Raw genomic sequence first — 25,589 nt, 5'->3', positions numbered from 1 at the left:
TGACCCTTGAATGTAAGTATATGGACTATTTGATGAAAAAAATTAAATTAGATGTATTTAATACTTAAACATGAATTCAAAAAGCTATTTACTAAAAAAATTTAAATTAAATCTATTCACTGTTGGACATAAATTTAGGAGGCAGATTCACCATGTGTCCATACAAGAAGCATATTAAATGCATTCCTCTAATGTAATCGGGAAAATCTGCAGATACACTTCTAATGTTTGGTACAAGAGCAATAAGCCCTCAATCAATTCTTTTGGTGCAAATAAACATATTTCTAGGCTTTATCAGCATTAAAAGCCCTTTATTAAACAGGTCTTTCATTCTTAGCTAGTGTTCGTCTTTCCTCAACTGATGTGCCAAATTACATGGGACCATGTATTATATTCAACCCTTCTCTTTTTTCTCAGATTCCTTCTTATTTCCGAGATGAACTCTAGAAATTGGAATGAAAATTGAGAAAGGTGAAGATAGAGTTAAAATAACGTTAAAAAGGGTGAAAATAGTTAAGGGTGAGCATTTGGTTGTGTCGGTTTAAAATAAAATCGAACCAGTTCTATTAAATAAACGGAACCAATTTTGAAAATAAACTAAATCAAATCAAATTTAAAATTAAAGTGAATTGATTGAACTGAATTAATCGAATTTTATGAGAATGATCTAAACTGAATCGAATAGGATGATAAATCACAATAACTAAACCGAATCTAAAATAACTTTGAAAGTTAAATTTTATAATATTAATAAAAATATCTCTTACTAAATAATTTAAAATTTAGATTATTTCAGTTAAATTGAACTTTTGATGAAAAACCGAACCTAAATGGTGTAATTTCAAATTTTAAAATATCTAAAATGAAAACCGAATCTACAAAAAGAAATAACTGAACCGAATGATTCAGTAGGAAAAAAATAAAAAAAAACACGACATTATCCTCAATTAAAAAATAAAATAAACCCAAAAGAAAGAGATGCCAGGGAAAAAATACATCACCGTCCATAAGCTCAAAATTTGAGAAGATGCTAGGGTTAAAGGAAATTGCCATTTTGGAGTTAAATCAACCATTTACTTGTATAAGCCAAGATCTGCATATTTTCCTGAATCTTTATATAAGAAACTACAAAAGTAATTCTTTTAGCAAAGATATAATTTAAGAAGGATTGATCAAGTAAAAAGACCTCAGCCGATAGCTTTCCCCTGATTTGGACGTTAGCTAAGGCCTTCTACCGTCATAGACCCACAAACCAATGCCAGACTCTTAGGATAGGTTATTTTTCATCTGTCTTTTCTAAGTGCACATCTCCATCTGCTTTTTAGTAGGGGTGGTTGCCATAAATAGATTGGGGTCATTGGTAACCAGAGCAATAACCAATAGTACAACATAAACTACAACTATACATGGTGGCCCCACATGTTGCTTTGTTTAATAAGCGTCACCCTTTCTTTTTTTTGCCCAGTTTACCTATTCCAAACACAAAGAGTATTAAGCCCTACCAATCTTCCTACACCCCTTTCGAAGGAGGATCATAAACCAATTAAGTTACCATAGTGTCCCCTAAAGGCGTAACTCATAGGTTCAACAACTTGGGTTGGTAAGGTTTCAGCAATTTCCTTCTCTGCTTGCTCAGGGAGGGCGCCAATTCTTCCCTTTGCCTAAACTGATCAGTCTACCTAAACACAAAGATCGCAAAAGGAAAAACTATATATAATGAGTCGTGACATCCGATTTTGAAAATGAAAAGTGACTATCTCAACTAATTGTTGATGAAAGAACAATCTTTTTCTCTTTTATTTCACTCTTACGTTCAAGTAAAACTATCATTTTGAGCCTTTTCCAGCACAAATGAGACTTCATTGTAACCCACACACCTAAAGACCACTTTTTCTTTTTCTTTTAAAAAAGAAATGAGAAGGAAAAAAATATTTAACCATGAAACAAAAAGTCAGGAACAAAACTAGAAAATGAAAAAGCTACCAACTTTCTTTCTTACCTCAAAAAATACAAAGCGCTAGAAGGAATACATGTTAGAAAAAGAAAACCTCATACCTTCAAATCATTGGTTATAGAAATAAAACCCAGAGATCTTTTTCACTCCCTAACATGCACAAATAACTTAAAATTTGAGAAAAAGCAAAAAAAAAAAATATATATATCTTACAGCACTTTACACTTAAAAGTCTGTAGTTTTTTTCACGATAAAAAAGATACCAGTGACTTAGTTTTCTTACATTCTTACTATTTTACAAATTAATATTTTTAGATTTCTATGACTTAATATTAGTACAATATTTATTTTAATAATAAAATTATTCTATCAGTGATTTATCGATAAATCAACTATCAGAATACTCCTAAAAATATTATAATTTTATTTTAAAAATATTTTATTTTATTTCTAATAAATTAAAAAAATATGTTAGTTCTATTTAACATAAATTCAATATAATTAGTTATGTGCTAAATTACTTAATAAGTAATTTTATTATAAAATTATTAGTTTGTAAGGTAGTAAAAATATAAAAAAAATTAAACCATATAGTAATTTTTTTTATTAAAAAAAATTACACTCTTTTAAGTGTAAAGGTTAAATCACATGACATTTTTGTGTGCTTTTACCTAAAAATTGAATGCGATTCCATCAAACATAAATAATGATCTCTCAACTTACACTTTTATTATTGAAAGAAAAAAAATTGAATCCAACTCGCTGAAACTCAAGATCTGAATACATACTGTCATAGCCTACAGGTCTCTCCTAGCAACATGAAGGTTCAAAGGCCCAAGATGTTTTCAGAGTGCCTTGAAAGGCAATGGAAGATTCTAGAACATTCTGGAACCTTCTAGAACATTCTAGAATCATCTGGAAGTATGTAGAATATGTAGATAAATATGAAATTGTATAGAACATTATAGATACTTAATCTTAGCCATTAGATCAAATGTATCCTTACCGTCCATTGAGGATGCGGGGTAAGACTGACTATCTTAGCTAGCATTTTGCCTAGCATTCGAAGAGTAAGGCTAACTAGCTTACTTGTCTGCGTGTAGAAAGTAGCTAGTGTCGCATGGTTCGTTGGTAGAAAGACCAAGCCTGTGACAGTTAGTATCAGAGCAAGGTTAGCACGATTCTTGAAGAAGTGAAATGGCAAAGACATCGGGAGCAAGTGAGGCTACCAGAGTTACCAAGGAGGTAAGGCAACCTCATAGTGAGGTTGTGAAGGACCAACCGGAAGCGTTAAAGCCACCGAGCTAACTATGGCCGGATACGTTCAGGGACTTAGAGCAACGCATCGAGGAGCTCAATAATGGGAGAGAAGAGCTTCAAGAAGGGATGCAAGTTGCCTTGAACGAAAGGGTTTCCAAGTGTCAAGAACAAGCCAAGACAATGGAGGAACTCTCCTTACCAAGGCTGCAACGTTGAGGGAAACGCTTAATGGGATGGTTGCTAGGTTATTAGCAACAGAGAAAAAGCTTATCCTCTGCAAGAAGGCAGCTATCCAGGGAGGCGAAAGCGTGCCTATGGTAGTCTCTACTCCATCAAAGATAGATGTTTCGAAGCCTAAAGCTTATAAAGGCTCAAGGAATGCGAAGGAAATTGATAACTTCCTATGGAGCTTGGAGTAATACTTCAAGGCACTTGGCTTAGTAGAAAAAGCCAAAAAGGTTGACGCTGCCGCACTCTTCCGCCCTAGATACCGTAATATTGTGGTGGAGAAGGAGGAGTGATGACATAGTGAAAGGAACATGCACCATCAATTCGTGGGGAGAATTCAAGGAAGATCTGAAGAAACAGTTCTACCCCAAAAATGCTACTAGAGAAGCAAGGGCCAAGTTGTGGCGACTCGCACATACGTGAAGCATCAAGGAGTATGTTAAAGAATTCACAGACACGCTCTTTCAGATCCCCAACTATACCGATGAAGAAGCCTTATTTGTGTTCACAGATGGATTGCAGATTTAGGCAAGGTTAGAGTTAGAGCACCGTGGTGTCCAAGATCTTAACACTGCCATTGCCGTGATCGAATCCCTGATAGAGATAAGGAGGCAAAACAAGCACAGGCTAGCCAAGATAGAAACGGCAATGGAAAGAGTTAGGGGAGACCGCCACCACAAAAATGAAGGCTCCTGCAGGTTTGACAAGCCCAGAGAGGGAGGCAACCATGGCAACAAGAATGACAAAGGTGGAGACAAGCTACGTCTCAAGTGTTTCTTCTGCGATAGACCGCATAAGGCAAGAGAATGCCCTACGAAAAGTAAGCTCTCTGCGTTGGTCGAAGAAAGGGAAGAACACTAACGAGAGCAAGAGGCGTCCAAGATGGGATCGCTACAACTCGTCAGAGCTATCAAAACCAAATTCGGGATGCCTAAGTCCGAAAAGAATGGTCGATTGTTCATCGAGACGAAGGTTGGAGGCCACACGGTGGAAGCATTGTTGGATACCGGGGCTAACAATAACTTTCTCGAGGCAAAAGAAGCATAAATACTTTTCAAGTATACGAAGGAGCGAGGGTGGCTCAAGGCTGTCAACTCGGCACCGAGTGCGACATGTGAATTTGCGCAAAATGTCAAAGTAAGCCTCGATGAGTGGTCTGGCCTCTTGGATTTTTCCATTATTACGATAGATGATTATGAAATGGTGCTTGGCATAGAGTTCCTCGAAGAAGTGAATGCATTCCTACTTCTAATACCATGTGTATCTTAGAGCAAGGAAATACTTGCATGGTCCCCTTAAAACGAGAAGCCAAGCCATAAGCCAAGAAAATCTCGGCCATGCAACTATCCAACGGGTAGAGAAGGCTCAGCCCATATTCCTTGCGGCACTAAAGGAAGAAGTGGCAATCTTGCCGCAAGATGAAGTGCCTAAAGAGATCATGGTGGTCCTAGAAGAGTTCAGAGATGTAATGCTTGCGGAGTTACCAAAGAAGCTCCCACTGAAGAGAGAGGTGGATCATAAGATTGAGCTGGTAGAAGGTGCAAGCCCGCCTGCGACAGTCCCTTATCGCATGATGCCTCCTGAGCTAGAGGAGTTGCAGAGGCAACTAAAAGAATTGTTGGACGTTGGCTACATTAAGCCATCCAAGCTACCCTATGGAGCACCGGTACTTTTTCAAAAGAAGCATGATTGGTCGCTTCGAATGTGCATTGACTACCGGGCGCTTAATAAGATCACGGTGAAAAACAAGTATCTCATTCCTCTGATTACAGACTTGTTTGATCAACTTGGTGACGCAAAATGGTTCACCAAGCTTGATTTGCGATCGCGTTATTATCAAGTGAGGGTTACGGAGGGAGATGAGCCCAAAACTGGTTGTATTACGAGGTATGGCTCTTTTGAATTCTCAGTTATACCTTTCGGACTAACGAATGCTCCTGCCACATTTTGTACTTTGATGAATCGAGTATTCCAACCCTTCTTGGACAAGTTCGTATTAGTGTACTTAGACGACATCGTGGTATACAACAAAATCTTAAAGGAACACATCCAACACCTACGACAAGTTTTTCAAGTGCTAAAGGAAAATGAGTTGTATGTCAAGAAGGAGAAGTGTGCCTTTGCAAAGCCAGAGGTAATGTTCTTAGGGCACATCGTGGGAGGCGGCAAACTTAGGATGGACAAGGCAAAAGTGCAAGCCATCGAAGATTGGGAGCCACCGAGGAAACTGACTGAGCTACGTTCTTTCCTTGGCCTTGTCAATTACTACCAAAGATTCATAATGGGCTACTCATCGATCGAATCCCTACTAACTGATTTGTGAAGAAGAACAAAGTGTGGGATTGGGATGCAAAGTGTCAGAAGGCATTCGAGGGACTCAAGCAAACGGCAAAGGAAGAACCTGTATTGGCCTTACCAGATCATACCAAGGCATATGAAATACACATAAATGCTTCAGATTTTGCACTTGGTGGTGTGTTAATGCAAGAGGGTCATCCTGTAACCTACGAAAGCTGTAAGCTCAATGATGTCGAGCACCGCTGCACAGTCCAAGAGAAGGAGATGATTGCAGTGGTCCATTATTTACGAAAGGCATTACTTGCTCGGGACCAAGTTCATTATGAAGACTGATAATGTGGCGACCAATTACTTCCTCAAGCAAAAGAAACTAACTCTGAAGCAAGTAAGATGGTAAGAATTCCCTTTAGAGTTTGACTATATGATGGAGTACAAGTCAGGAAAGGCAAACTTAGTGGCTGATGCAGTAAGTAGAAATGCAGAGTTGGCTTCCATCACTAGCGCCGACTTTCCTTTGGTGGGTCGTGTCAAGGAGGGACTCAAGCATGACCCGCAAGCCAAGAATTTGGTGGAATTGGCGAAGAAAGAGAAGACTCGTCAATTCTGGCTAAGGGATGGTGTGCTTGTCACTAAAGGAAATAGAGTCTATGTGTCGAAATGGGAAGGCTTGAGGAAGGCCAACATCAAAGAGTGCTATGATTCAGACTGGGCGGGCCATCCAGGCATGCATCGCACGGCACTTGTAAAGCGTGGATATTATTAGCCCCAAATGCGGGACGATATTGAGCTTTATGTCAACATGTCTTGTGTGTCAACAAGACAAGGTGGAGCAAAACAAGCCCGCTGGTTTGTTAGAGCCATTACCGATTCTAGAGAGGCCCTGGAAAAGTATCTCCACGGATTTCATCACATGCCTACAAAAGTCTGAAGGATGTAGCAATATTATGGTGGTTGTGGATCACTTTAGCAAATATGGAATGTCCATTCCTATGCCTACAAAGTACATGGTCGAGGATGCAATACGCCTATTTCTCAAACATGTGGTGAAATATTGAGGCATATACCAAAGACCATTGTCAGCGATTGAGATACTCGCTTCACTGGAAGGTTTTGGATGGAATTATTCAAGCTCATGAGGTCCGAGCTTAACTTCTCTACAGGCTTTCATCCCCAAACCAATGGACAAACGGAGAGGGTGAATACCTCGCTAAAGTTATTCTTGAGGCATTATGTGAGTGGCAAAGTGACTGGGCAAGGTTGCTCGATGTGGCCCAATTCTCATATAACTTGTAGAAGAGCGAGTCAACAGGGGCGAGTCCATTCGAGATTGCCACAGGACAACAACTATTGACTCCACACACACTAGCCGTAGGGTATAAAGGCTCTAGCCCTGCATCCTTCAAGTTTGCCAAATGATGGCATGAGAAAGCCGACATGGCACACGCTCATCTAACCAAGGCCGCAAAGAGAATAAAGAAGTGGGCGGATGGAAAGATGAGGCACTTGGAGTTTAAGGAGGGAGACTTAGTAATGGTAAAGCTCATTTTCCATCAAAGCCGAAGGTTTGATAAGGTGCATAAAGGACTAGTAAGGCACTACGAAGATCCTTTTTTAATGGAGCAACGGGTTGGAAAGCTAGCTTATCGCTTGAAGCTTCAGCGCAGTTAAAAATGCACCCTATATTTCATGTGAGTTTATTGAAGCCCTACTATGAGGATAAGGAAGATCCAAGTAGGGGCGAGTTAAAGAGAGCTCCAACGGCAATCACAACCGTAACCAAGAAAGAAGCCGAAGAAATAATGGCACATCGGGTCAATATCGAGAAGGGGTTCCCATCCAAGATATGTCGAGTATTTTGTGAAGTGGAAGAGATTGTCCGAAAGTGAAGCTAGTTGGGAGCACGAGCTCATTTTGTGAAATTTCAAAGATTTAATCGAGGCATATAAAGAGGACGCAACGAGGGCGTCACCAGAATAAGTGGGAGAGAATGTCACAGGCTGTAGGTTTCCCCTAGCAACATGAAGGTTCAAAGGCCCAAGACATCTCTAGAATTCCTTGGAAGGCAATGAAAATTCTAGAACATTCTAAAATCATCTGGAAGCATGTAGAATATGTAGAATATTCTAAATACTTAATCTTAGTCATTAGATCAGATGTATCCTTACCGTCCATTGAGGAGGTGGAGGCTTATATATAGCTTAGAGATTTCATTTGTAATCATCAAGTAGAATCAAGCTTAAACAAGCAAAAGTTCAATAGAAGAGCAAGCAATTTCTCTCTCTAAAAGCTCTCCAACTTGTCTTAAGTTCTCTATTGTTCTTCTTGCTATTTTAGCTAGCATTTTGCCTAGCATTCGAAGAGTAAAGCTGACTAGTTTACTTGTCTGCGTGTAGAAAGTAGCTAGTGAAGCACGGTTCGTTGATAGAAAGACCAAGCCCGTGACAATACGCATTAAAGGAGAAAAAAAATAAAAGCATATGGACAGCTAAATAATAGACGTAAAACCAGCACCTGGTGTTAAAAAGTAAAAAACATACCAGACCAAATCAAGAAAACTAACAAAAGTAATACAACTACTGGAAGACTGTTTCTTTTTTTTATATATATAGCTTATTAAATACCCATTAATGACTCTCCACATTTCCATCTTTTCTGCTAGTTTTTAATTTACTGAAAGTGATGTTTAGCTTTCAGTTGTAACTTAAGTAGAAACTAAGGATCGAATGCTTGTAATCGATTTACGGATTTTTTTGACCATCAGTAACTTTCTCTGTTATTTACTAACTTTACACATTCCCGGATTTGTTAAGACATGCGGCGGTTAGAGGAGTTTCATGAGAGATTTGATACGAATAAAATATTGCTCGTTTAATGAATAATTTATAATAAAGCTAAAAATAAAAATAAGAAAAATATATTTACTTGTGCCAAAAACACTAATTAGAGACTTACATGCTCCTCTCGCCGTTGATGCTACAGGTTTCGGTATGAATTTGAATTTGAATCTGAATTTGATTTTGAATTTTAGCCCATGTCATCTATGTAGCTGAAGTAAAGAAAATGGAAGTTAGCCATTGGAGCGGGAGAGTGCACCTTGGTATATGCATTGCATTTTTAGAGTTCTGTCCCAGGTAGAGTTACGGCTCATCATCCAATTACACTGCTTGAGAAAAGATAAATGCATATTCCTAGCATATGCCCATGTGTTCTGATTGGTGTTTGGAATCTGAAGATTTCTGTTTCATTTTCCTAGCATTTATCCTGCAGCCTCTGGGCTAGTAATTGCTTATTTTTTTTATGTGATTTATAGATCCAGAAGACCCACATTAGATTTGTGGATATAATCTCATTGGATCCTCTATTATCACCTCTCTTTGTTGATGTGTTAGTAGGATTAAGAAGGACCTCTTCTAGCTGAAAAAATCTAAGCTTACTTTTTCACGATCTCTTAGTCCTGCAAATGCAATTTTTTATTTACTCCTCAGCTGAAAAATTAAAAGCTGACCTGAGTTCGGCCCTTGCCCTCATCTCTAAAATTTCATCTTCAGATAGAGAGAGAGAATCAGTGTAGAGCAGCGGTGGCACTAATATGTACTAGATGGACATGGTACTGTTATTATCATCATTCTTTGAACTATGTATGATGTCCTCGATTGACTCTGCCTTCCAACCCCTATTAACTTTATCGATAGATTCTTCAACTCTTCTCCGGAACTCATCGTTTTCATTGTTCTTCTTGTAGTCGTCACAGTTATCACTTCCTTTGTCTTTGGCCATTGGTGTTTCTTGGGCGTTTGACACTTTGCTATCTTCTAACAACATTTTATCTATTCACGAGAAATATCTTCTTCTCAACCCTCGCGGCATAGTTTTATAAGAGAATGTGTTTCTTTTCTCTTGTCGTTAACAGATCTTAATTATGGCCGGCAAAGGTGAATCTGTTAATAGCATAGTTTAATGAGGATATTACCAATATCATATAGGAAATCACGAATCAATGTCCGAAGATGTATATATGTAATATGCATATGCATGTGCCAAATAGGAGAGCGACTTTCAGTGGCAGAGAAATGGAGAACAAACATGGGATCAAGAATTTTGGGGGTTCTCTTCCAGTTGAGAATGTTCAAGCACTTTCTTCAAAGAACTTAAAGGAAGTACCAATCAGATACATCAGGCCTGAGCTCGAATTCGATGAGTTCTCAATGGATGAATCCCTCCAAATTCCAGTCATCGATATGAGCAAGCTCAAGGAAGATCAATCAAGCCACAACGATGAATTGGCCCAGCTTCATATCGCATGTCGAAACTGGGGCTTCTTTCAGGTATATGGAACCACAACTGTAAAATTGACATCCCATCCTTGCTTAAACTGCATGCTAAGTTATTTGTTGAAGCAGTTAATCAATCATTGGGGTGTCAGAAGAAGTGATGGAGAATATGAAGATGGACATACAAGAGTTTTTTAAGCTGCCATTTGAGGAGAAGATGGCCTTTGCTCAGCTACCAAATAATATTGAAGGATATGGCCAAGCGTTTGTCGTTTCTGATGAACAAAAGCTTGATTGGGGTGACATGCTCTTTCTTCTTCCCCTACCTGCCTCCTCCAGAAAGATGAGATTTTGGCCTACTAATCCCACATCTTTCGGGTAATTCATAATACTTCCTGCTTCAATACATCATATCTCAAACTTATCGTTCATGCTAGATCACTCAATTGTCTATCAGATTTCATTCTAGTCGGTCAAATTTTAGTGCATAGAATGCATAAAGCTGAAGGTTTTCAGTGTTGGTCATTTTACCTGTATTAGAGAAACTTTTGACAAGTACTCCTCAGAACTGCAAAGGATCGCAGTATGCATATTGAGGTTGATGGCCAGGAACTTAGGAATTGATCCAGAGGATGTTGCAACCATGTTTGAAGATGGGGTACAAGGGATAAGAATGAATTATTATCCACCATGTATTCAGGCGAACAAAGTCATAGGCCTCACAACACATTCTGATGCCACTGGACTGACCTTGTTAACTCAAGTAAACGAAGTACAAGGATTACAAATCAAGAAGGATGGTAGATGGGTACCCATCACACCCATTCCAGGTGCATTCATAATTAATGTTGGCGATATCATTGAGGTAATTAACAATACTTGCTCTATGGTATGCGGTGCACCTATTAACACAAAATTGCAAATATAATTGAATCAGATAATGAGCAATGGGGAATACAGGAGCATAGAGCACAGAGCTGTCGTAAACCCAGAGAAAGAGCGCCTTTCAATTGCTGCATTTCACAATCCAGATATAAAAACCATGATAGGACCTTTGGGAGATCTTGTCAAGGGAAAGAAACCAAATTACAAGACAATAACACATGAGGAATTCGTCAAGCTTGTTGTGACCAGCAAACTTGATGGTAAACTCTTAGTGGGTCATATGAAGGTACGCAGTGAAGTATAATAATTTTTGCAGCAAATCTCCCTCACCGACAAACATCATTTGGGCTCTTCCCACTTGATCCATAACATAAAATATATGTTCCTCATAAGTGTAGGTACACATAACCATTATCCTCCTATCAAATTATCATAAGCCATATTTTTAACAAAAAGGTAGGTCCCAAAATAAGAGTGACTTGTGATCATTTGCAGATCAATCATAGCTCATCTCTTGCTTAAAGGCTATCCAGCAATTATCATACAATATCAGCCACTGTACCAGAGAAAGTTCCTTGGGAGATCCAAGTCCAAATTCTGAGTATCAAAGATAAACTACCTTTCTTCGCGTTACGACATGGGAGATCCAAGCCCAAATTCTAAGTATCCAAGATAACCATCTTTATTTGTGTTCTGGCAAGCATCTTTTGTTCAAAGTAGCAGGTTAGCTAAGAACGGTTTGAAAAATTCCTTTCTGTCTCTTGGATTTCAAATCCCCGAGCCTCTAGAGGCTCTTATTTTGTATAACGCCCAATCGAGTTATTTTCAGCAATGAGATCTCTATGTTGCAATACAAAAAGATATACCCGTACAATATTATAGGCTTCTGAATTGCATCTGTAAATTAAACCCGCTAAGCATGGTCCCCACAAGTAATTTCCTTTGATTATAACTTGTTACCCTGTTTCATACTTCTTATCCAATCTCAGTTAAGGGCCAAATTGGAAATAATTCATTTTACTAAGCATCGGGCATCAGTTCAGGTCTCCAGGATGATATCATCAAAAGATATACTTGGGCGCAAATTGCCCAATAAATGGTATTTCATCATCTGCACTACCTTAGCATTTATAACCAAATGTTTCGAGAGAACCACAAATTAAGAACAGTAGGGAGAAACAACTAGGCCAATCAAATTGAGAGGAAGTAGTTAAAAAAGTATGACAATCATTTGGGATGTTGAAAGAAACCACTCTCTTTCTCATTTTGTATAAAAGCCAGTTCTTTTGCATTAAAGATCTGCTAGCTCTGATTCATCATCTACTGATCAGATATCTGCAAGCATAATCATAACCCAGAGAAGAGATCATAGTGCATCTGAAAGAGAGAAAGGAGGATACCTCACCCCTTTACTACACAACAAAACCGAGAAACAGACGTTTGATACAAAAGTGCCAAAATCCGAGGACCTAGTTTTCATGGTTGCATACCAGTAATCTAATTAAAGAGAGAAAGGAGGATACCTCACCCCTTGACTGCGCAAATTAAACTTCGAACTTAATTTTAATTCATTATCACTAAACTTCAATCTGCATCTAAAATTTCATTATTATATTCAAAATTCAAAACTTCAACCAGTAAATGCATGTGATAATGATAACTCATTATAGGCTTCTTGCGACGAGCAAACTTGACGGTAAAAGCTTAGCGGGACATTTGAAGTTTTGCAACGAAGCAGTTTTGACAATGTCATAAGGTTTGCAGCAAATTTCCCTCACTGACAAACTTGGTGCTTTTCCACTTGAGCACTTGTCAAGAAATTATTTATTGTTCTCTCAAAGATAAATTATTATCTTTGTGTGTTCCAGCAAGCATCTTTTGTTCACAGAAGAACAAATAGAGTAGCAGACTGGTTAGCCAAGAACAGTTTGATGGTTGGCAAAGAACAGTTTGAAAAAGATCCCCTCTGCAATCCTGGATTTCAAATCCACCTTAGCCCCTACAGGCTCTTATTTTGCATGAAGAGCAATCGGGCTTTTTCAGCAAAAGATCTCTGTTACAGTACATAAAATTATAATAGGTTTCTGAAATGCATCTGTTACCCATAAGCAACTTCCTTTGATCATGGTTTCATACTTTATTCAACTTTACTCAATATCAGTTTAGGGACAAAAATGAAATTGATTCATTTTACTAAGCATAGGGCATCAGTTCAGGTCTCCAGGATGATATCATCAAAGATATACTTCAGTTGCAAATTACCCATTAAATAGCATATCATCATTTGCCCTACCTTAGGGTTTATAAGCAAAAAGTACTTACGAGAAACACAGTTGAGAACAGTAATGAAAAAACAGCTAGGCCAATCAAATTGAGAGGTAGTAAAAAACAGTAAATAAAACTTAAGATAATAAATCAGCAAGGGCATCAGGTCTCCAAGGTGATATAGCATCAATGAAATATTCAGCCGCAAATTACCCATTAAAATATGAGATTCATCCTCTGCCCAATTAAATCAACCATAAGAATGAAAACCTTTTTTTACAAAAAATTCAAATAAAACACTTTTAGCACCAAAAAAGTTAACGATAAAGCAAATAACTCGAGGCCCAGAAAAGTGGTTTTAGGATCGAGGGAGGAACAGCGATCAGAACCTGTCGGGATTCATAGTAACATCAAAGTTATGTTTATTCAGTGGATTGACAGACCAATGAATTTCTATCGTCACCTCGCTATTCGCCCTCAAAATTTCAATCGTAAACCCTAATTTTTTAAAAACATAAAACAAATCCATATAAAAGCGACAAGAAAAAAACAAGGAATCAAATCAAATACCTATTCAAGAGCATCTACCAAGAAAACCAATTAAGATTAATAATAGAAAACAGAGAGTGCCAGCTCAGAACTTCTTAGAGGGTTGTGTTGCCGTCAAAGACGATTTCTATAAGAAAACCGTCTCAAGGACACAAGTTTTTTTCATCACGGCTGATATTATGTAACCCAAAACAACTAATCTAAAGGAGAAAAAGATTTTGATGCCAAAATTTTTTAGAAAAGAAGCAAAGACGTAAGAACGGCAGACATTATAATAGATAATGAAGATTTAGGGCTAACGATGAGCCTATATATAGAACCCGAAACCGACTCTAGTCCTAAAACCCTAATTACGTCTTATCACGTGCTATCACGTGATAATGAATTTTTATTGTACCTACGGCGATTTTTGACTGCGCTTCTTAAACTTCGAGTTTTTTTTTAATTTTTTTTAATTTTTTTATTCATATCACTAAAGTTCAATTTGCATCTAATATTTCATTATTAGTAATTAATTAAATGTCATATTGTTAAGATTTTTTTTTCCATATATTACACTATAAAGTAATAACTCATTGGTGTTCCTAAATAATGAACGAAAAAATCATATCTAAAATCTACAATCTATTTAATTTTCATAATTGACAATGACATTATATGTTTAGTTCATATAAACTTAATTTTAAACGAATTAACCAAGGCTTGAAAATATTTAAAACTAGATTGAATTATTTAAATAAATTTTAATAGTTAAAATAAAAACAATAAAAATTATAATTTATTGTGTTTTTACTTCTTTTTTTTCTAATAATGATAATAAAAGAGGTGGCTAGGCAATTGTGAAGCGGGTGGTAATGATAAAAGTAATTTATAATCTTAATTATATTAATCGGGTTAAATTATAAAAGATGATTTAAGAACTAGTATAATATTTTAAAATTATTCATTATTTATCTAATAAAATAATTTTCTTGATCCTTAAAAAAAAGATACAAACATAATAAAATTTCCCCAAAAGCATTAGACGCATTTCAATTTTCTTATTGGAGAGAGAGGGATGAGAGAAATTGTCAAGTTACTAATAAAATAGTAATGATAATCGTCAAGGTGTGAAACAACAGACATTGTGCCTGAATGAATTGATTGAAACATTAGTAGTACAAGCCTCACTATGGAGAAGCAGCACTCAGGCTTTAGCCTGCTTATAAAATTAAAAATTTGGATTACAACAAGATAGAGGGTAAATAGATAAAGAGAGGAAGAGGAAGCTGAAGCAGCCCTAAGATCAATGTCATTATTAACTCCTCCTGTGTTTAGTTTTGAGCCTAAACCTTCCCTGTGATACCTATGAATTAGAATTTAAAAGGAACCACCATCATTGGGATATCAATAGCTAATAGAAAATTTGACCTTAACCAAAGCTGAAAAGCCTGAATGGAGGAAGAACTCAGCTCTCTAATACTTGGGATTTAAGGCTTAGTTGAGTCAAGTTATATGCCCCCAGCAGTAGATATTCCTAAATGTATTCATTGAAAAATGCTACTCACGGAACAATCATCATGAACACGCCAAATTGTCTCACCCAACAGGTTAGCTATTGAAAGAACAGTCAACTGAGGAAAATAGTTTTTCTCAGCTACCGGAATTGAGTTTGTAATTATCACTTCTTGAAACAGGCCGCTCGACAACCTCTCTATGGCAGGAGGGCTAGAAGAAAGAACAAAAAGCATAAAATTATACATATCACCACATATTGCATTCATAAAACTCACTCCCAGACCAATCTGTAAAGCACAATAGCCAAGAGTCGTATGTGAGCATTCTAATAATGTATTAGGAAATTAACACCCTAGAAAACAAATCATATGCACAAGTACCATGAAGAATTCTGTGATTTTCCAAAAAACTGATAGTGGCAACAGATTTTGCAAGTTAAGAGGACAGCAACAGCTGCCTTGACTTAGTAAAGATGGAAGGTACCATTCAGATTAGAAAAATATGTAAATAAATGAAAACCAAAATCAGGATCTCCTTAACAGAATGAAGAAGTTCTAATAGTGCTAGGTTCAAGATTATCCAGAAAAGAAATGAAAGAACAAATAAAGGGGATACTAGATATAAGTTATGTGACAACTAACAACCAATAAAGCAAAATCAAATGTTGTAAAATAAAATTTATACCTGAAAACAGCATGAGTGCAGCATGCATAGACTTCCCTAGCCCCTTCTTGCTGTAAAAGTTCTGCTCCTTTTGCAATTGTTCCTAAAACGCATAAGCAATCTAAAGGTTAAAATCATAATTAAACTAAAGCATTCGAACATCAGAGACAAATGCATCTAATTATACTTATTATGGAAATGTATTATTTTTTCGTTACATGGAAAAGAAATGAATTCTAGAATTAGGTAAACGGAATTTTCATTGGCAGACTCACTTTGCCACTAGGCCAAGGCTGTATTAAGTTATTCTAAAATTGCAATGCAACCATTCAATGGTTATGTCAACTCTCCTAGAAACGAAGGAGTAACAAAATGTACAAGTAGAATTATGAAGGGAGCAAACTAGAAACAAATAAATTAACAGAAGAATTTCAAAATCGATAACACAACAACAAATTTCCTGTGACTTTTAAGTTTGAAAGGAAACAATGCAGAGAACGTTCAAAACTCTTTCCCAACCAATCTAGTACGAGATAAAAAACCGGAGGAGATCAGCTGTTATAGTTCTCTTTTGGTCGAAGAAAAAGCTAATGATATTATGATATACTGAAAATTCAGATTGGAGGAGGCAAAAGAGCTAAAACAAAAGAGTTGGCTGATAAAACAGAGAGGAATTAATAAGAAATAACATTCACAAATTATTAGCACATTTCAACAATCAACTACATTATAGTACAGTAAGACAAATTTAAAACTAAGAAAAAAGAAAAGAAGAATTTAGGATTTGATTTTTCTAACAAGGATTGCCTACCAGCAGTGTCAATCATGTCATCCACCATGACTGCAACCTTTCCTTTTACATCACCAATAAGGTTCATCACCTGCAACATTGAGAACAGTTAAGGTTCAACATACAAAAAAATAAGTGGACAAATTTTAAACAAAGGGATGCAACATTTTAATTCCTATATCCAATCAAACAGCAAGTAAACTGTAAAAAGGCTGTGCTATATCAAATTAGTATTAACCAAATGCTTGTGTATTAGACTCCACTGGGCCCAGAATTACATGGGAGGAGCCCTAACTGGTTTGTATAAAGAATATTAATTTAGGCCTAACTATTAGCAGGACTTAAGACAAGTTAATGTGTTGTCCCTTTTATATTATAAATAATTATGTGGGGTTGCCCACACATATTCTAACAATTTGCATGCAATGCAAAAAATATAGCGGCAATGATTATTTCTGATGTTGAAGTTACAGTAACCAAATGCATTTTGCTTTAAAGATGATTTATCAATTGCTTATCTGCCAAAGGGAAACAGTAGTAAATAAAAAAATGAGATTGCAAAACAATATCAATATATACATTAAAAATCAATAAATCCGAGATCAGAGGATGCGTCCAAAGCCCAAACATAAATTGGACAAAAGGAAGGTAACCAACTGTAGATGCATCCAGTAGATTCTTGGCAACATTCAACTAACAATTATGCATATCAGAAATAAACTTCATTGAGTCTATAGAAACCTAAAACAATGAAAGCTAATGGGCTGCAGCTGTCATCTGGCTCCCCAGTTATTTAGAATTGATCATTCAAATTCTCATAGCTAATTCTATACCAGATAAAAGAATAATCCAATATTTTTATGCATAAATGGGAATCCTATGAGGCGCGGGAAGGGGCCTCCAAGCTATAGCACAAGGAGAAGGGCTAAAATACAAAGGAGCGGTGATCCCTTGACACAGAGATCAAAAATATAAATCATCTAAACAAGAGAAAACATTCTTTGTGATAGGTGAACTTTTGGAGAATCAAAGATTCTGCAAGGGAGGCAAGTGAAATTGAGTATTATACATCAGTAAAAGACAAAGACAAAATCTCTAAGAACAAGATAGGCAAGGGACAATTGAAAGATCCACATGAGAATCCTTAAGTGATATATAGATAGTCATGGTTTTATGCATCAGTTACCTCAGCAACATTGTGTCCATGACGCCTTTTATCAACAATAGCTAAAGGGGCATCAGACAACTTTTTTGCAAAAGCTCGTGCTCTTGCAACTCCACCAACATCAGGGGAAACCACTACCAACTCATTAGAACGAACTGCCTTGCTGGCCAGATATTCGAGAATCACAGGCTAAAGTACCATAAGAAGTAACAGAAATTTATTAGTGAATATACCAGGAGCGAGGAATGAGAGTCAAAAGTTTAGATTAGGGAGTAATTACCTGACAGTGCACATGGTCAACAGGGATATCAAAGTAACCCATAGATTGCCCAGAATGAATATCACAAGCGAGGACACGGTTTGCACCTGCTTCAGTGATAAGGTTTGCAACAAGTTTAGCTGCAATAGATTCACGACCTTGAGTCTGCAATTAAGAGAAAATCTACATGATAAAGTAAATAATAACTTTAGTATCTCAAAAATCATTATGCGGTTATGCAAACTCAACAAAACTATACAGTCCTATCAAACAAAGCGTTGTCCATACTTAAATTCATACAAATTCTAATAAGTGAATTGCAAATATGAAACCAGTGTTAAGCTGTCCTGCAATGGTTGCTCAAGCTAATTGATATGCTACATTCTGGTTACCAAACATATACAAGAATTCCATAGTTATAGCTGATGATGTACAGATATACAAGGCATAGAGGACTTGCCTTTCTATCTGCTCTGGCATATCCAAAATAGGGAATGACAGCAGTAATGGTCTTGGCAGATGCTCTCCTACATGCATCTATCATGATCAAAAGCTCCATGAGATTCTCGTTCGCTGGAGGACAGGTTGGCTGCAATAGATACACATCACATCCTCTAACACTTTCTTGCAATTGAACATAGATTTCACCATCAGCAAATCGTTTGATGTTGACCTTTCCCAGTTCCAGCCCCATATTCGAAGCAATTTCCTGCTTCCACATATATGTATTAGACAAAAGAAAAAATTGTCACATTTTCTTGGAATACATAAAAATGGTCTAACTAATAGACGAGACGAAGTCTTTTATCAGTTCAAATTACTTAATATATATTGCGACATGTAATATGAGGCACCTTAGCAAAGCAATATAAATAAGGGATATGAATAAAAAATTAATATACCTGAGAAAGAGCGGGATTAGCAGAGCCAGAAAACAATTTAATTTTGGTGCTGCTTCTTTTAACAGATTTCTCAGTAAGTGCAGATTCCAAAAACTTTGGCAGTGTCCGTTCATTGATAGTAGGACTACTTGGCTTCCCATTCACATTTACCGCTTCAGCCATATCACTTCTCTATCATCATCATCATCATCATCATCATATTAATATATCACTAAACAAATAAAGAAACAAATAAAATAAAGAAAAACTTACAACGCTCTTTTGAGAGATGACTCGAGAGGGAGAGCTACTGAAAGCTAAAGACAGTCCATACGATAAACGAGAATAAGAAAAATGTGATGATGATGAAGATGACGATGATGATAAAAACGACGGCGTTGTAGAAGAAGAAAAAATCATTGACGACGACGGCATCTTTAATTAGATTTTGACGACAACGACGACGTTTCGTCGGTGTTGGTGTTGGTGTTGGTGTTGGTGGTGGTGGTGGTGGTGGCGGTGCCTAGAGGTGGCTTTATGTTATGCAATGTACTAGTGCTCCTCCATTTTCATTTTGTAGAGTTAGGATTTCGCTATTTTGGGCAAGTTAACCTTATAAGGTGACAATATCCAAACGACACGCTGTTTAATTAAGCTTTTTTGGGTAGAGATTAGTTGCATCTGAACCGGCCCTTTCTTTTGGAATTAAATTCCGATGAACCCTGATTCACTTATTATGATTCCTGGAATCGAATTCCAATTTTGGATTTGATTGTTCAGAGGGAGAGTGTGGACTTTAAGGTGTTTCCTTCCAGCAAGTTGCATTTTCCACCTCTCTACGAAATTTGAAATCGAATTCCAATATTCTTCCCCCGAGGTTCTTTTTTAATTTTCCATGGTCGGTATTTTCCTTTTGTCAAGTTCCTATTTATTCAAACTTAGGTAGGTTGGTCCAATAATTGAATACCCTTCCACTTTCTATAAATGCTTAGGATAATAATGTATTTAGTCCAATCTATATAGTAACATGAAAACAACTTTCTATTAGTGTTCCCACTATATTTATCTATAAGTGTTCACACTATATTTATTTCATTATACGCAAACAGCATAAATAATAATAAAATATTTATAATTAAAATAATCAATACTCACGCAATATATAAATAGAATACTAGTTTTAAATAAAGTTTTACTAACATATATTAGTTAAACAAATTGAAACTATGAAATTATTTTTGAATCCCAATCTAAAGTTGTAATTCTCCAATCCTAGTGACTTGAGAAAATTAGAATTAACCAATTTATAATTAAGAATAGACTAAAACCATTAATTATTCATAATTACATTGTAAATCGAATCTAAAATTGTAATTTTTTAATTTTAATTATATAAAAAAATTAAAATTAACAAATTCATCCTCTATCATTATACGGACATTACTGAATTACTGTATAAATTAACTATAATTAATTCAATCCATTTCGCTAGTGCGTACCGGATTAGTCTAATTTATATTATAGGCTAATTGTAAAATCTGATTTAATTATGACTATGTTATTTTAATAGGTCCAGATTATAAAAAGATATTTAAAGAAATTTTAAAGATTTAATGACATATTTCTATATATAAAATGGTGAAAATATTAAGCTTAATTGTCTATTTTCAGGAATATTAGCAAAAAGAGAAAAATATGGAGCTAAAATAAGCTTAATGGGACATATTCGTGTCAAGGCCCAAGATTAAGATGCATGGACTGCTAATTATAAGGCCCAGGGATATTTTAGTCATTTTGTAATAATTATTAAGATTTATTTTAAGAGTTATTTATGAGATAGTATTTGGTGGAGATTAAAATATTTAAAATCTTATCTATTAGATAGACTTATATTAGTATACTTATCTCTGAAGAGATTTATTTAGAGGATGACTCTCATTTTTATATAAATCTCTGCAAAATCCTAAAAAGGAGAGGGAAAGAGGAAGAAGAAAAGAGAAAATGAAGAAGAGAGGAAGAAGAAAAGAGAAGATGAAGAAGAAAGGAAGAGGAGAGTTTTCTCCTACCTGCTCTCTACATCTGCCACCACTATTCTCTCCATAATTTCATAAACATTTTAGTTTTAGTTTTCATTGTTCTTTTAAGATCTAAGGAGTTTTTCAATAAGTGGAGACTGAGGACCAATCTTCTTCCTACTTGAAGAAATTATGGATCTCGAGGGAGCTTTTTACTTTTTACAATTTTATGTCTTTATATTTAATACTATGATCATTGAGTTAAATATGTTAGACTAGTTTTCATAAGTATTTAGTTTAGTTTTTTTTATTTTTGTATGAACCTTGTTAATTATTTATTTAATGAATGATTTATTTACCTTTATATCTTTATTAGTTTCAGTTATTATTGTTAGTTAACCATCGTATTAATTTAGCTATAGTAATTATTATGAAAATCTTTAGGTTTAAAAGTATTAGAAACATCATCTTTACTTTAATCTATGTCGGTATAAAAAACATAAGTTGCATTATTAGCTTGAGTGATTTAGGAAAAAGGCACATCACCATCTCATTCATTAGATCTAGGCTTAAAATAAAATAAAGAGATTACTAAGTAAATAGTTATACTAAATACTATATTTAGCATATAGTTTTATATCATAAACATTTACATTTGCATTGCATATTTATTTATTATTTAGTTACTTTACTTTATGAACATTACCCTCTCAAAATATTGATTTAGAATGTTTAGATTTACTTTTATTGTTTTGTGTTAATAATTAGTCTTTATAATAAGTAGCCTCATAGTTCTTTGAGAGATCGACCTCGTGGTAAATTTACCCTTACTATAAAATTAGTTCGTGCACTTGCGAGTACTAAAAAAGACACATCATATTCAATACACAGATATGATAAAAGTTTAGTCATCTCCAAAAGAATTTGGAAAATTTTATAGTATGAGAATTAATTGAGTATTGTGTCCTTGAGATATTTAAGAATTAACAAATAAAAATATTTTATGCAAAAACAAACGTGTGTTTTTTTTTTCTACAAATCAACATTAGGCCCACACTAATAAGCAATAAAACTTGTACTGAAACAAATAATAATAATAATAATAATAATAATAATAATAATAATAATAACAATAACTTAACTTCTTTTTCTTTTTTAAGAAGAAGATTGACTGATTTTTATTTTAATTTGTTGTTTATGTTACAAATGAAACAAAGTGAATGCACTAGAATACCACACTCACTGATCAAAGAAATTATGCCAGCGAGATGAGCTTCATTACATGGTAAATATAGCAGTTCGTGCCACATGTAACAAGAATAAGCATGTACACATCCATTACACCGAATAGAATTACATTCAGCAATGTAAACCAAGCCAAACAAGTTTTACAAATCAACCCGCACCAGTAATTTCTGCTGCAATTTATTAACGGGTCGATGTGATGCACAGAAGAAAAGAGATTACTTCCTATTCCAATTGGCGAGCAAGCCATGGTTCCCAATAGCAGGGATTAGTGTTTCAAATACTTTGTGAAATCAAGGCGTGCATACTATTTGCTTACAGCACAAACTAATAGCTTCCTGAGCTAGACATTTTGAAGGTTCTGTGGACATGGTTAGTAGATGCTTCTTTTCAGGACTCCAAAATGGGGTCAATTAACCCACTTCTGGAGTTTGATTTGAGCGCTCAGATTCCTGAGAGAGAACATTGAGAAACAGAGACTAGTTCAATAAGACTCCTCAGCTAAGCTATTGATGATGGGGTATTTACTGAAAAAACTTTAAAATCTAAAAGAACTATTGGCATGTAGTTTATTATTCACACATACAGAGAAGAAAACAGAGAGGTACCTCCTGAGGAAAATAAGCATGAGAAAGAGAATTAAGCTGGCTGCTTTCCATATTTTCCAGCAATTGGATTACAGTTTTCAGATGAGGTACACTGAAGAAATATGTCAACTTAAAATTAGCAAGACAGATAAAATAAAGGAGCCGGTGGAAAGGGGGTCTTGAAGTTGATCACAATTGATAAATGCAGTTATACCAGTCTTTTTGTGTGTGTGTGTGTGTGTGTGTGTGTGTGTGTGTGCATGCGTTCTCGGGCACCCGCCATTCAATGAAGAGAAAAAAGACACGCTAGTCTTGCAATGTAAAATGCCACATGATTTCCAAGAATTACCAAAATACTATATACATATAACTTGAATAAACTTCAGTTCCAAATTGGTCACATTGACTAAAAGAATCTTTTTTTTTCCTGGTCTTTGTTTCATATCTATAACACTGAGGTTCTCTCCATAGTTATCACATTTCCAAAGACCTAAGACTTTACCTCCAGCGTCCAATTTTTGGTTTCCATAGTCATCTCATTTCCAAAGACCTAAGACTTTACCTCTAGTGTCTTAGTACTTAATAATAATTGCAGAGCAATTACTTGCAAGAGTTTAAAGGAGGAAAATAATTCACTAGGCAAGCTCTATGTAAGCATTAAGGTTCTCTACAGTTTCTTTGGTAGTAGTCTGGCCCATATAGATTGCTGTCCTTTATCTCGATTAAATATGAGTGGCTGCACATAAATCCATTGTATCTCCATGAAACACATAAATAATTATTTTGGTATGAAAGGATAACTATTTCATTTTTCAACGGTTCGAATTTATGCAGATTTTCAGAAAGTAAATTATGACTGAATATAGATAACACAACCTTTGTAATCCATTTTCCATATGTGCATCCAAGGACGAAATCACTCGAGGCATCTGCTCTAAGACCTTCAGCACAATGTAAGGAAAAGGGGGGGAAAAAGAGGAGTTTAAACAAGACAGAAAAGAAAATGACCGAAAAAAGAAACGGAATTCTTTAACTAAGCATTCCCTACTTGAGCTAATAATATTTATGAAGAGGAACTACATACTTGCCCAGTATTCTTGATAATTGAGGCTTTTGCTAGGAGGTTCTTTGGGAGCTTAGTTAGTTGGGCCTGCACATGGCAAAAGTCATACAGGTCAAGCATAAGGATAGATAATAATGCATGGATTCAGACATACTCTAGCATCCCTCTTCTGTAATCATATTTATTCAGTTTTCGAAGAAAAAAAAAATTGCAATAGACCACTTAATGTTGATTATACAGGAATCAAAGAAGATAGAGAAGGCAGCCTCTTTATTGTAAGAAAAATAAGTCAACTCAAATCCTTTCCAATAAACCTTCTTTGCCCTTAAATCCTATAGTTTGTCACTCAAATTCATGTAGGAACTTCAGTTTCCAAGACTTAATGTCAGGCAGGTCAAAATAGTTGCAATGACTAAATTATACAAAATCAAGGTTCTATTGAGTGAAATAGGAAAGAACAAATTCTCATTGATAAGTTTTGGGGTTCTTCCAGTACTTTGCTTCCTCCATCGAAAATAAAAACAGAAAATCCTTCTCTGTTTCTTTTTATAAAGAATTCTTTCAACTCCAGAAGCAGAATAGACAAAGGCTCCTCTTACAGGTTCAGCAAAATTTGTTATTGAACTCTAGTACAGTATGCAGGAGATCCTAACAGCCAAACATTTGAACAAAAACCACTTCAGAAGAATCGGTTACTAGGATACTCATTTGTAACATAGTTCTGTCAACACGAGTACCAGTTATAATTGGCCAAAGGAAAAGAGAACCACAAATATTCTTATATTTGAAGGATAGGTCTAAGCCTCTGAAGATGGATATAATTATATTTAAGACATCTACATGATATAAGATCTTCAAGTCTCAAACTCCTTCCAGTCTTTGGTTGCTGTCTATGAAGGCTAGCAACTCCTATTTAGTTTTAGAAGCTCTAGAATATCTCCACTCTAATGTAAAATTCACAATATCTTACTGATGGCACTTCGTCGTGAGAATAATACCTCGATATTTATTTGCATGATTAACTGGAGAGCCATTCTATTACACTTATCTAGAACAGACATACACTCGCACAAAAGAAGTTTACACATATTTGCATCATTAGAGCCACTGTATTACACTTATTTATAAATTTCTTCAAGAAGAAGTCATATTTTATAAAAAGGAACAAATTCGAATACTATTGTCTACCAAAACCCATGATTGTGAGATCGACAGGTCATACAAAAATGAGAAACTAAAACAAAAGGACCTCCACTGTGGGAAGATTATATAATTTAACATCAGTGGCAGTACATCTTAATAATCAGAACCCATTATGACATAGCAATTATGGTTTTGCAAGAGAATCGATACCATATAAGGCAGTCAATAGAGAGAGAGAGAGAGAGAGAGAGAGAGGAGTGCCTGAGAAGAAGATGACTGTTGCATGAGTTGGAGAAGATTAGAAGTGGATTGTACGGACTGAGAGATATGTTCAGCGACGGTTGCTTTAGCAGCGTCTTCTCTGGATATCGCCGTTGCAGTTGCTGTTTTTGTTGCTGTTGAGGCTCTTCTCTCCATTTCCTTCTTCAAGGGAGACTTCAACTTTTATTGAAATTCACAGAAGTGAAAGATGGAAGGCAAATATATCGATATTTCAAAACGATTACCCCGGTGAGAGAATCTGTAAATTCTTTTTCCTCTAAAAACATTTGGAAATCGACAGATGCAAGGA

At 35.7% G+C, this 25,589-nt stretch overlaps 3 protein-coding genes and 4 non-coding genes across 9 annotated transcripts; 1 reads left to right on the top strand and 6 right to left on the bottom strand.

The window, feature by feature from the left end:
* Positions 1 to 9,103: 9,103 nt before the first annotated feature.
* Positions 9,104 to 11,775, top strand: LOC8289060 (S-norcoclaurine synthase 1). Its single transcript, XM_002527595.4, is given in 6 exon segments — positions 9,104 to 10,065; positions 10,141 to 10,152; positions 10,154 to 10,389; positions 10,552 to 10,876; positions 10,949 to 11,182; positions 11,392 to 11,775. Coding segments are annotated over 6 exon segments (1,152 nt in total). The 5' UTR covers positions 9,104 to 9,747; the 3' UTR covers positions 11,419 to 11,775.
* A 1,320-nt stretch (positions 11,776 to 13,095) lies between these two features.
* Positions 13,096 to 13,189, bottom strand: LOC112536230. Its single transcript, XR_003080279.1, has one exon. It is a non-coding gene; the product is annotated as a small nucleolar RNA Z101 (small nucleolar RNA).
* Positions 13,190 to 13,315: 126 nt separating this feature from the next.
* Positions 13,316 to 13,407, bottom strand: LOC112536229. The gene has a single exon (XR_003080278.1). It is a non-coding gene; the product is annotated as a small nucleolar RNA Z101 (small nucleolar RNA).
* Positions 13,408 to 13,539: 132 nt separating this feature from the next.
* Positions 13,540 to 13,629, bottom strand: LOC112536232. Its single transcript, XR_003080281.1, has one exon. It is a non-coding gene; the product is annotated as a small nucleolar RNA snoR14 (small nucleolar RNA).
* Positions 13,630 to 13,791: 162 nt separating this feature from the next.
* On the bottom strand, positions 13,792 to 13,884 carry LOC112536231. Its single transcript, XR_003080280.1, has one exon. It is a non-coding gene; the product is annotated as a small nucleolar RNA U61 (small nucleolar RNA).
* A 936-nt stretch (positions 13,885 to 14,820) lies between these two features.
* On the bottom strand, positions 14,821 to 19,861 carry LOC8289061 (ribose-phosphate pyrophosphokinase 1, chloroplastic). 3 transcript variants are annotated; one of them, XM_002527596.4, is made up of 8 exons: positions 19,239 to 19,860; positions 18,987 to 19,157; positions 18,545 to 18,793; positions 18,106 to 18,249; positions 17,847 to 18,014; positions 16,682 to 16,751; positions 15,892 to 15,973; positions 14,821 to 15,417 (listed from the first exon to the last, which is right to left on the bottom strand). In XM_002527596.4, the coding sequence occupies exons 1-8, from the start codon at positions 19,398 to 19,400 to the stop codon at positions 15,237 to 15,239; spliced, it is 1,227 nt and encodes a 408-aa protein (XP_002527642.2). In that variant the 5' UTR covers positions 19,401 to 19,860; the 3' UTR covers positions 14,821 to 15,236. The 3 variants fall into 3 exon arrangements, with proteins under 3 accessions (XP_002527642.2, XP_048230796.1, XP_048230795.1); XM_048374839.1 differs by having other exon boundaries at positions 18,987 to 19,152; positions 19,239 to 19,379; XM_048374838.1 differs by having other exon boundaries at positions 15,371 to 15,494; positions 19,239 to 19,861.
* Positions 19,862 to 22,201: 2,340 nt separating this feature from the next.
* LOC107261939 (tobamovirus multiplication protein 2B) lies at positions 22,202 to 25,589 on the bottom strand. The gene is made up of 5 exons (XM_015724452.3): positions 25,280 to 25,589; positions 23,897 to 23,962; positions 23,689 to 23,753; positions 22,834 to 22,924; positions 22,202 to 22,677 (listed from the first exon to the last, which is right to left on the bottom strand). Exons 1-5 carry the CDS (start codon positions 25,433 to 25,435, stop codon positions 22,639 to 22,641), a joined length of 417 nt encoding a protein of 138 aa, XP_015579938.1. The 5' UTR covers positions 25,436 to 25,589; the 3' UTR covers positions 22,202 to 22,638.

The sequence above is a fragment of the Ricinus communis genome, chromosome 5, assembly GCF_019578655.1.
Source record: "Ricinus communis isolate WT05 ecotype wild-type chromosome 5, ASM1957865v1, whole genome shotgun sequence".
NCBI lineage: Eukaryota > Viridiplantae > Streptophyta > Magnoliopsida > Malpighiales > Euphorbiaceae > Ricinus > Ricinus communis.
The sequence above is the reverse complement of the archived record's forward strand: the minus strand, read 5'-3'. Positions and strand labels throughout refer to the sequence as shown.

Coding starts and splice junctions, on each gene's coding strand:
- LOC8289061 (XM_002527596.4), bottom strand. CDS start 19,400: ATGCCGTCGTCGTCAATGATTTTTTCTTCTTCTACAACGCCGTCGTTT. Junction 19,158..19,238: donor TCATCTCTCAAAAGAGCGTT/GTAAGTTTTTCT, acceptor TGATGATGATAG/AGAAGTGATATGGCTGAAGC. Junction 15,418..15,891: donor TGCACTCATGCTGTTTTCAG/GTATAAATTTTA, acceptor TCTTTCTTCTAG/CCCTCCTGCCATAGAGAGGT.
- LOC107261939 (XM_015724452.3), bottom strand. CDS start 25,435: ATGGAGAGAAGAGCCTCAACAGCAACAAAAACAGCAACTGCAACGGCG. Junction 22,925..23,688: donor ATGGAAAATGGATTACAAAG/GTTGTGTTATCT, acceptor ATATTTCTTCAG/TGTACCTCATCTGAAAACTG. Junction 22,678..22,833: donor ATGCTTATTTTCCTCAGGAG/GTACCTCTCTGT, acceptor GTTCTCTCTCAG/GAATCTGAGCGCTCAAATCA.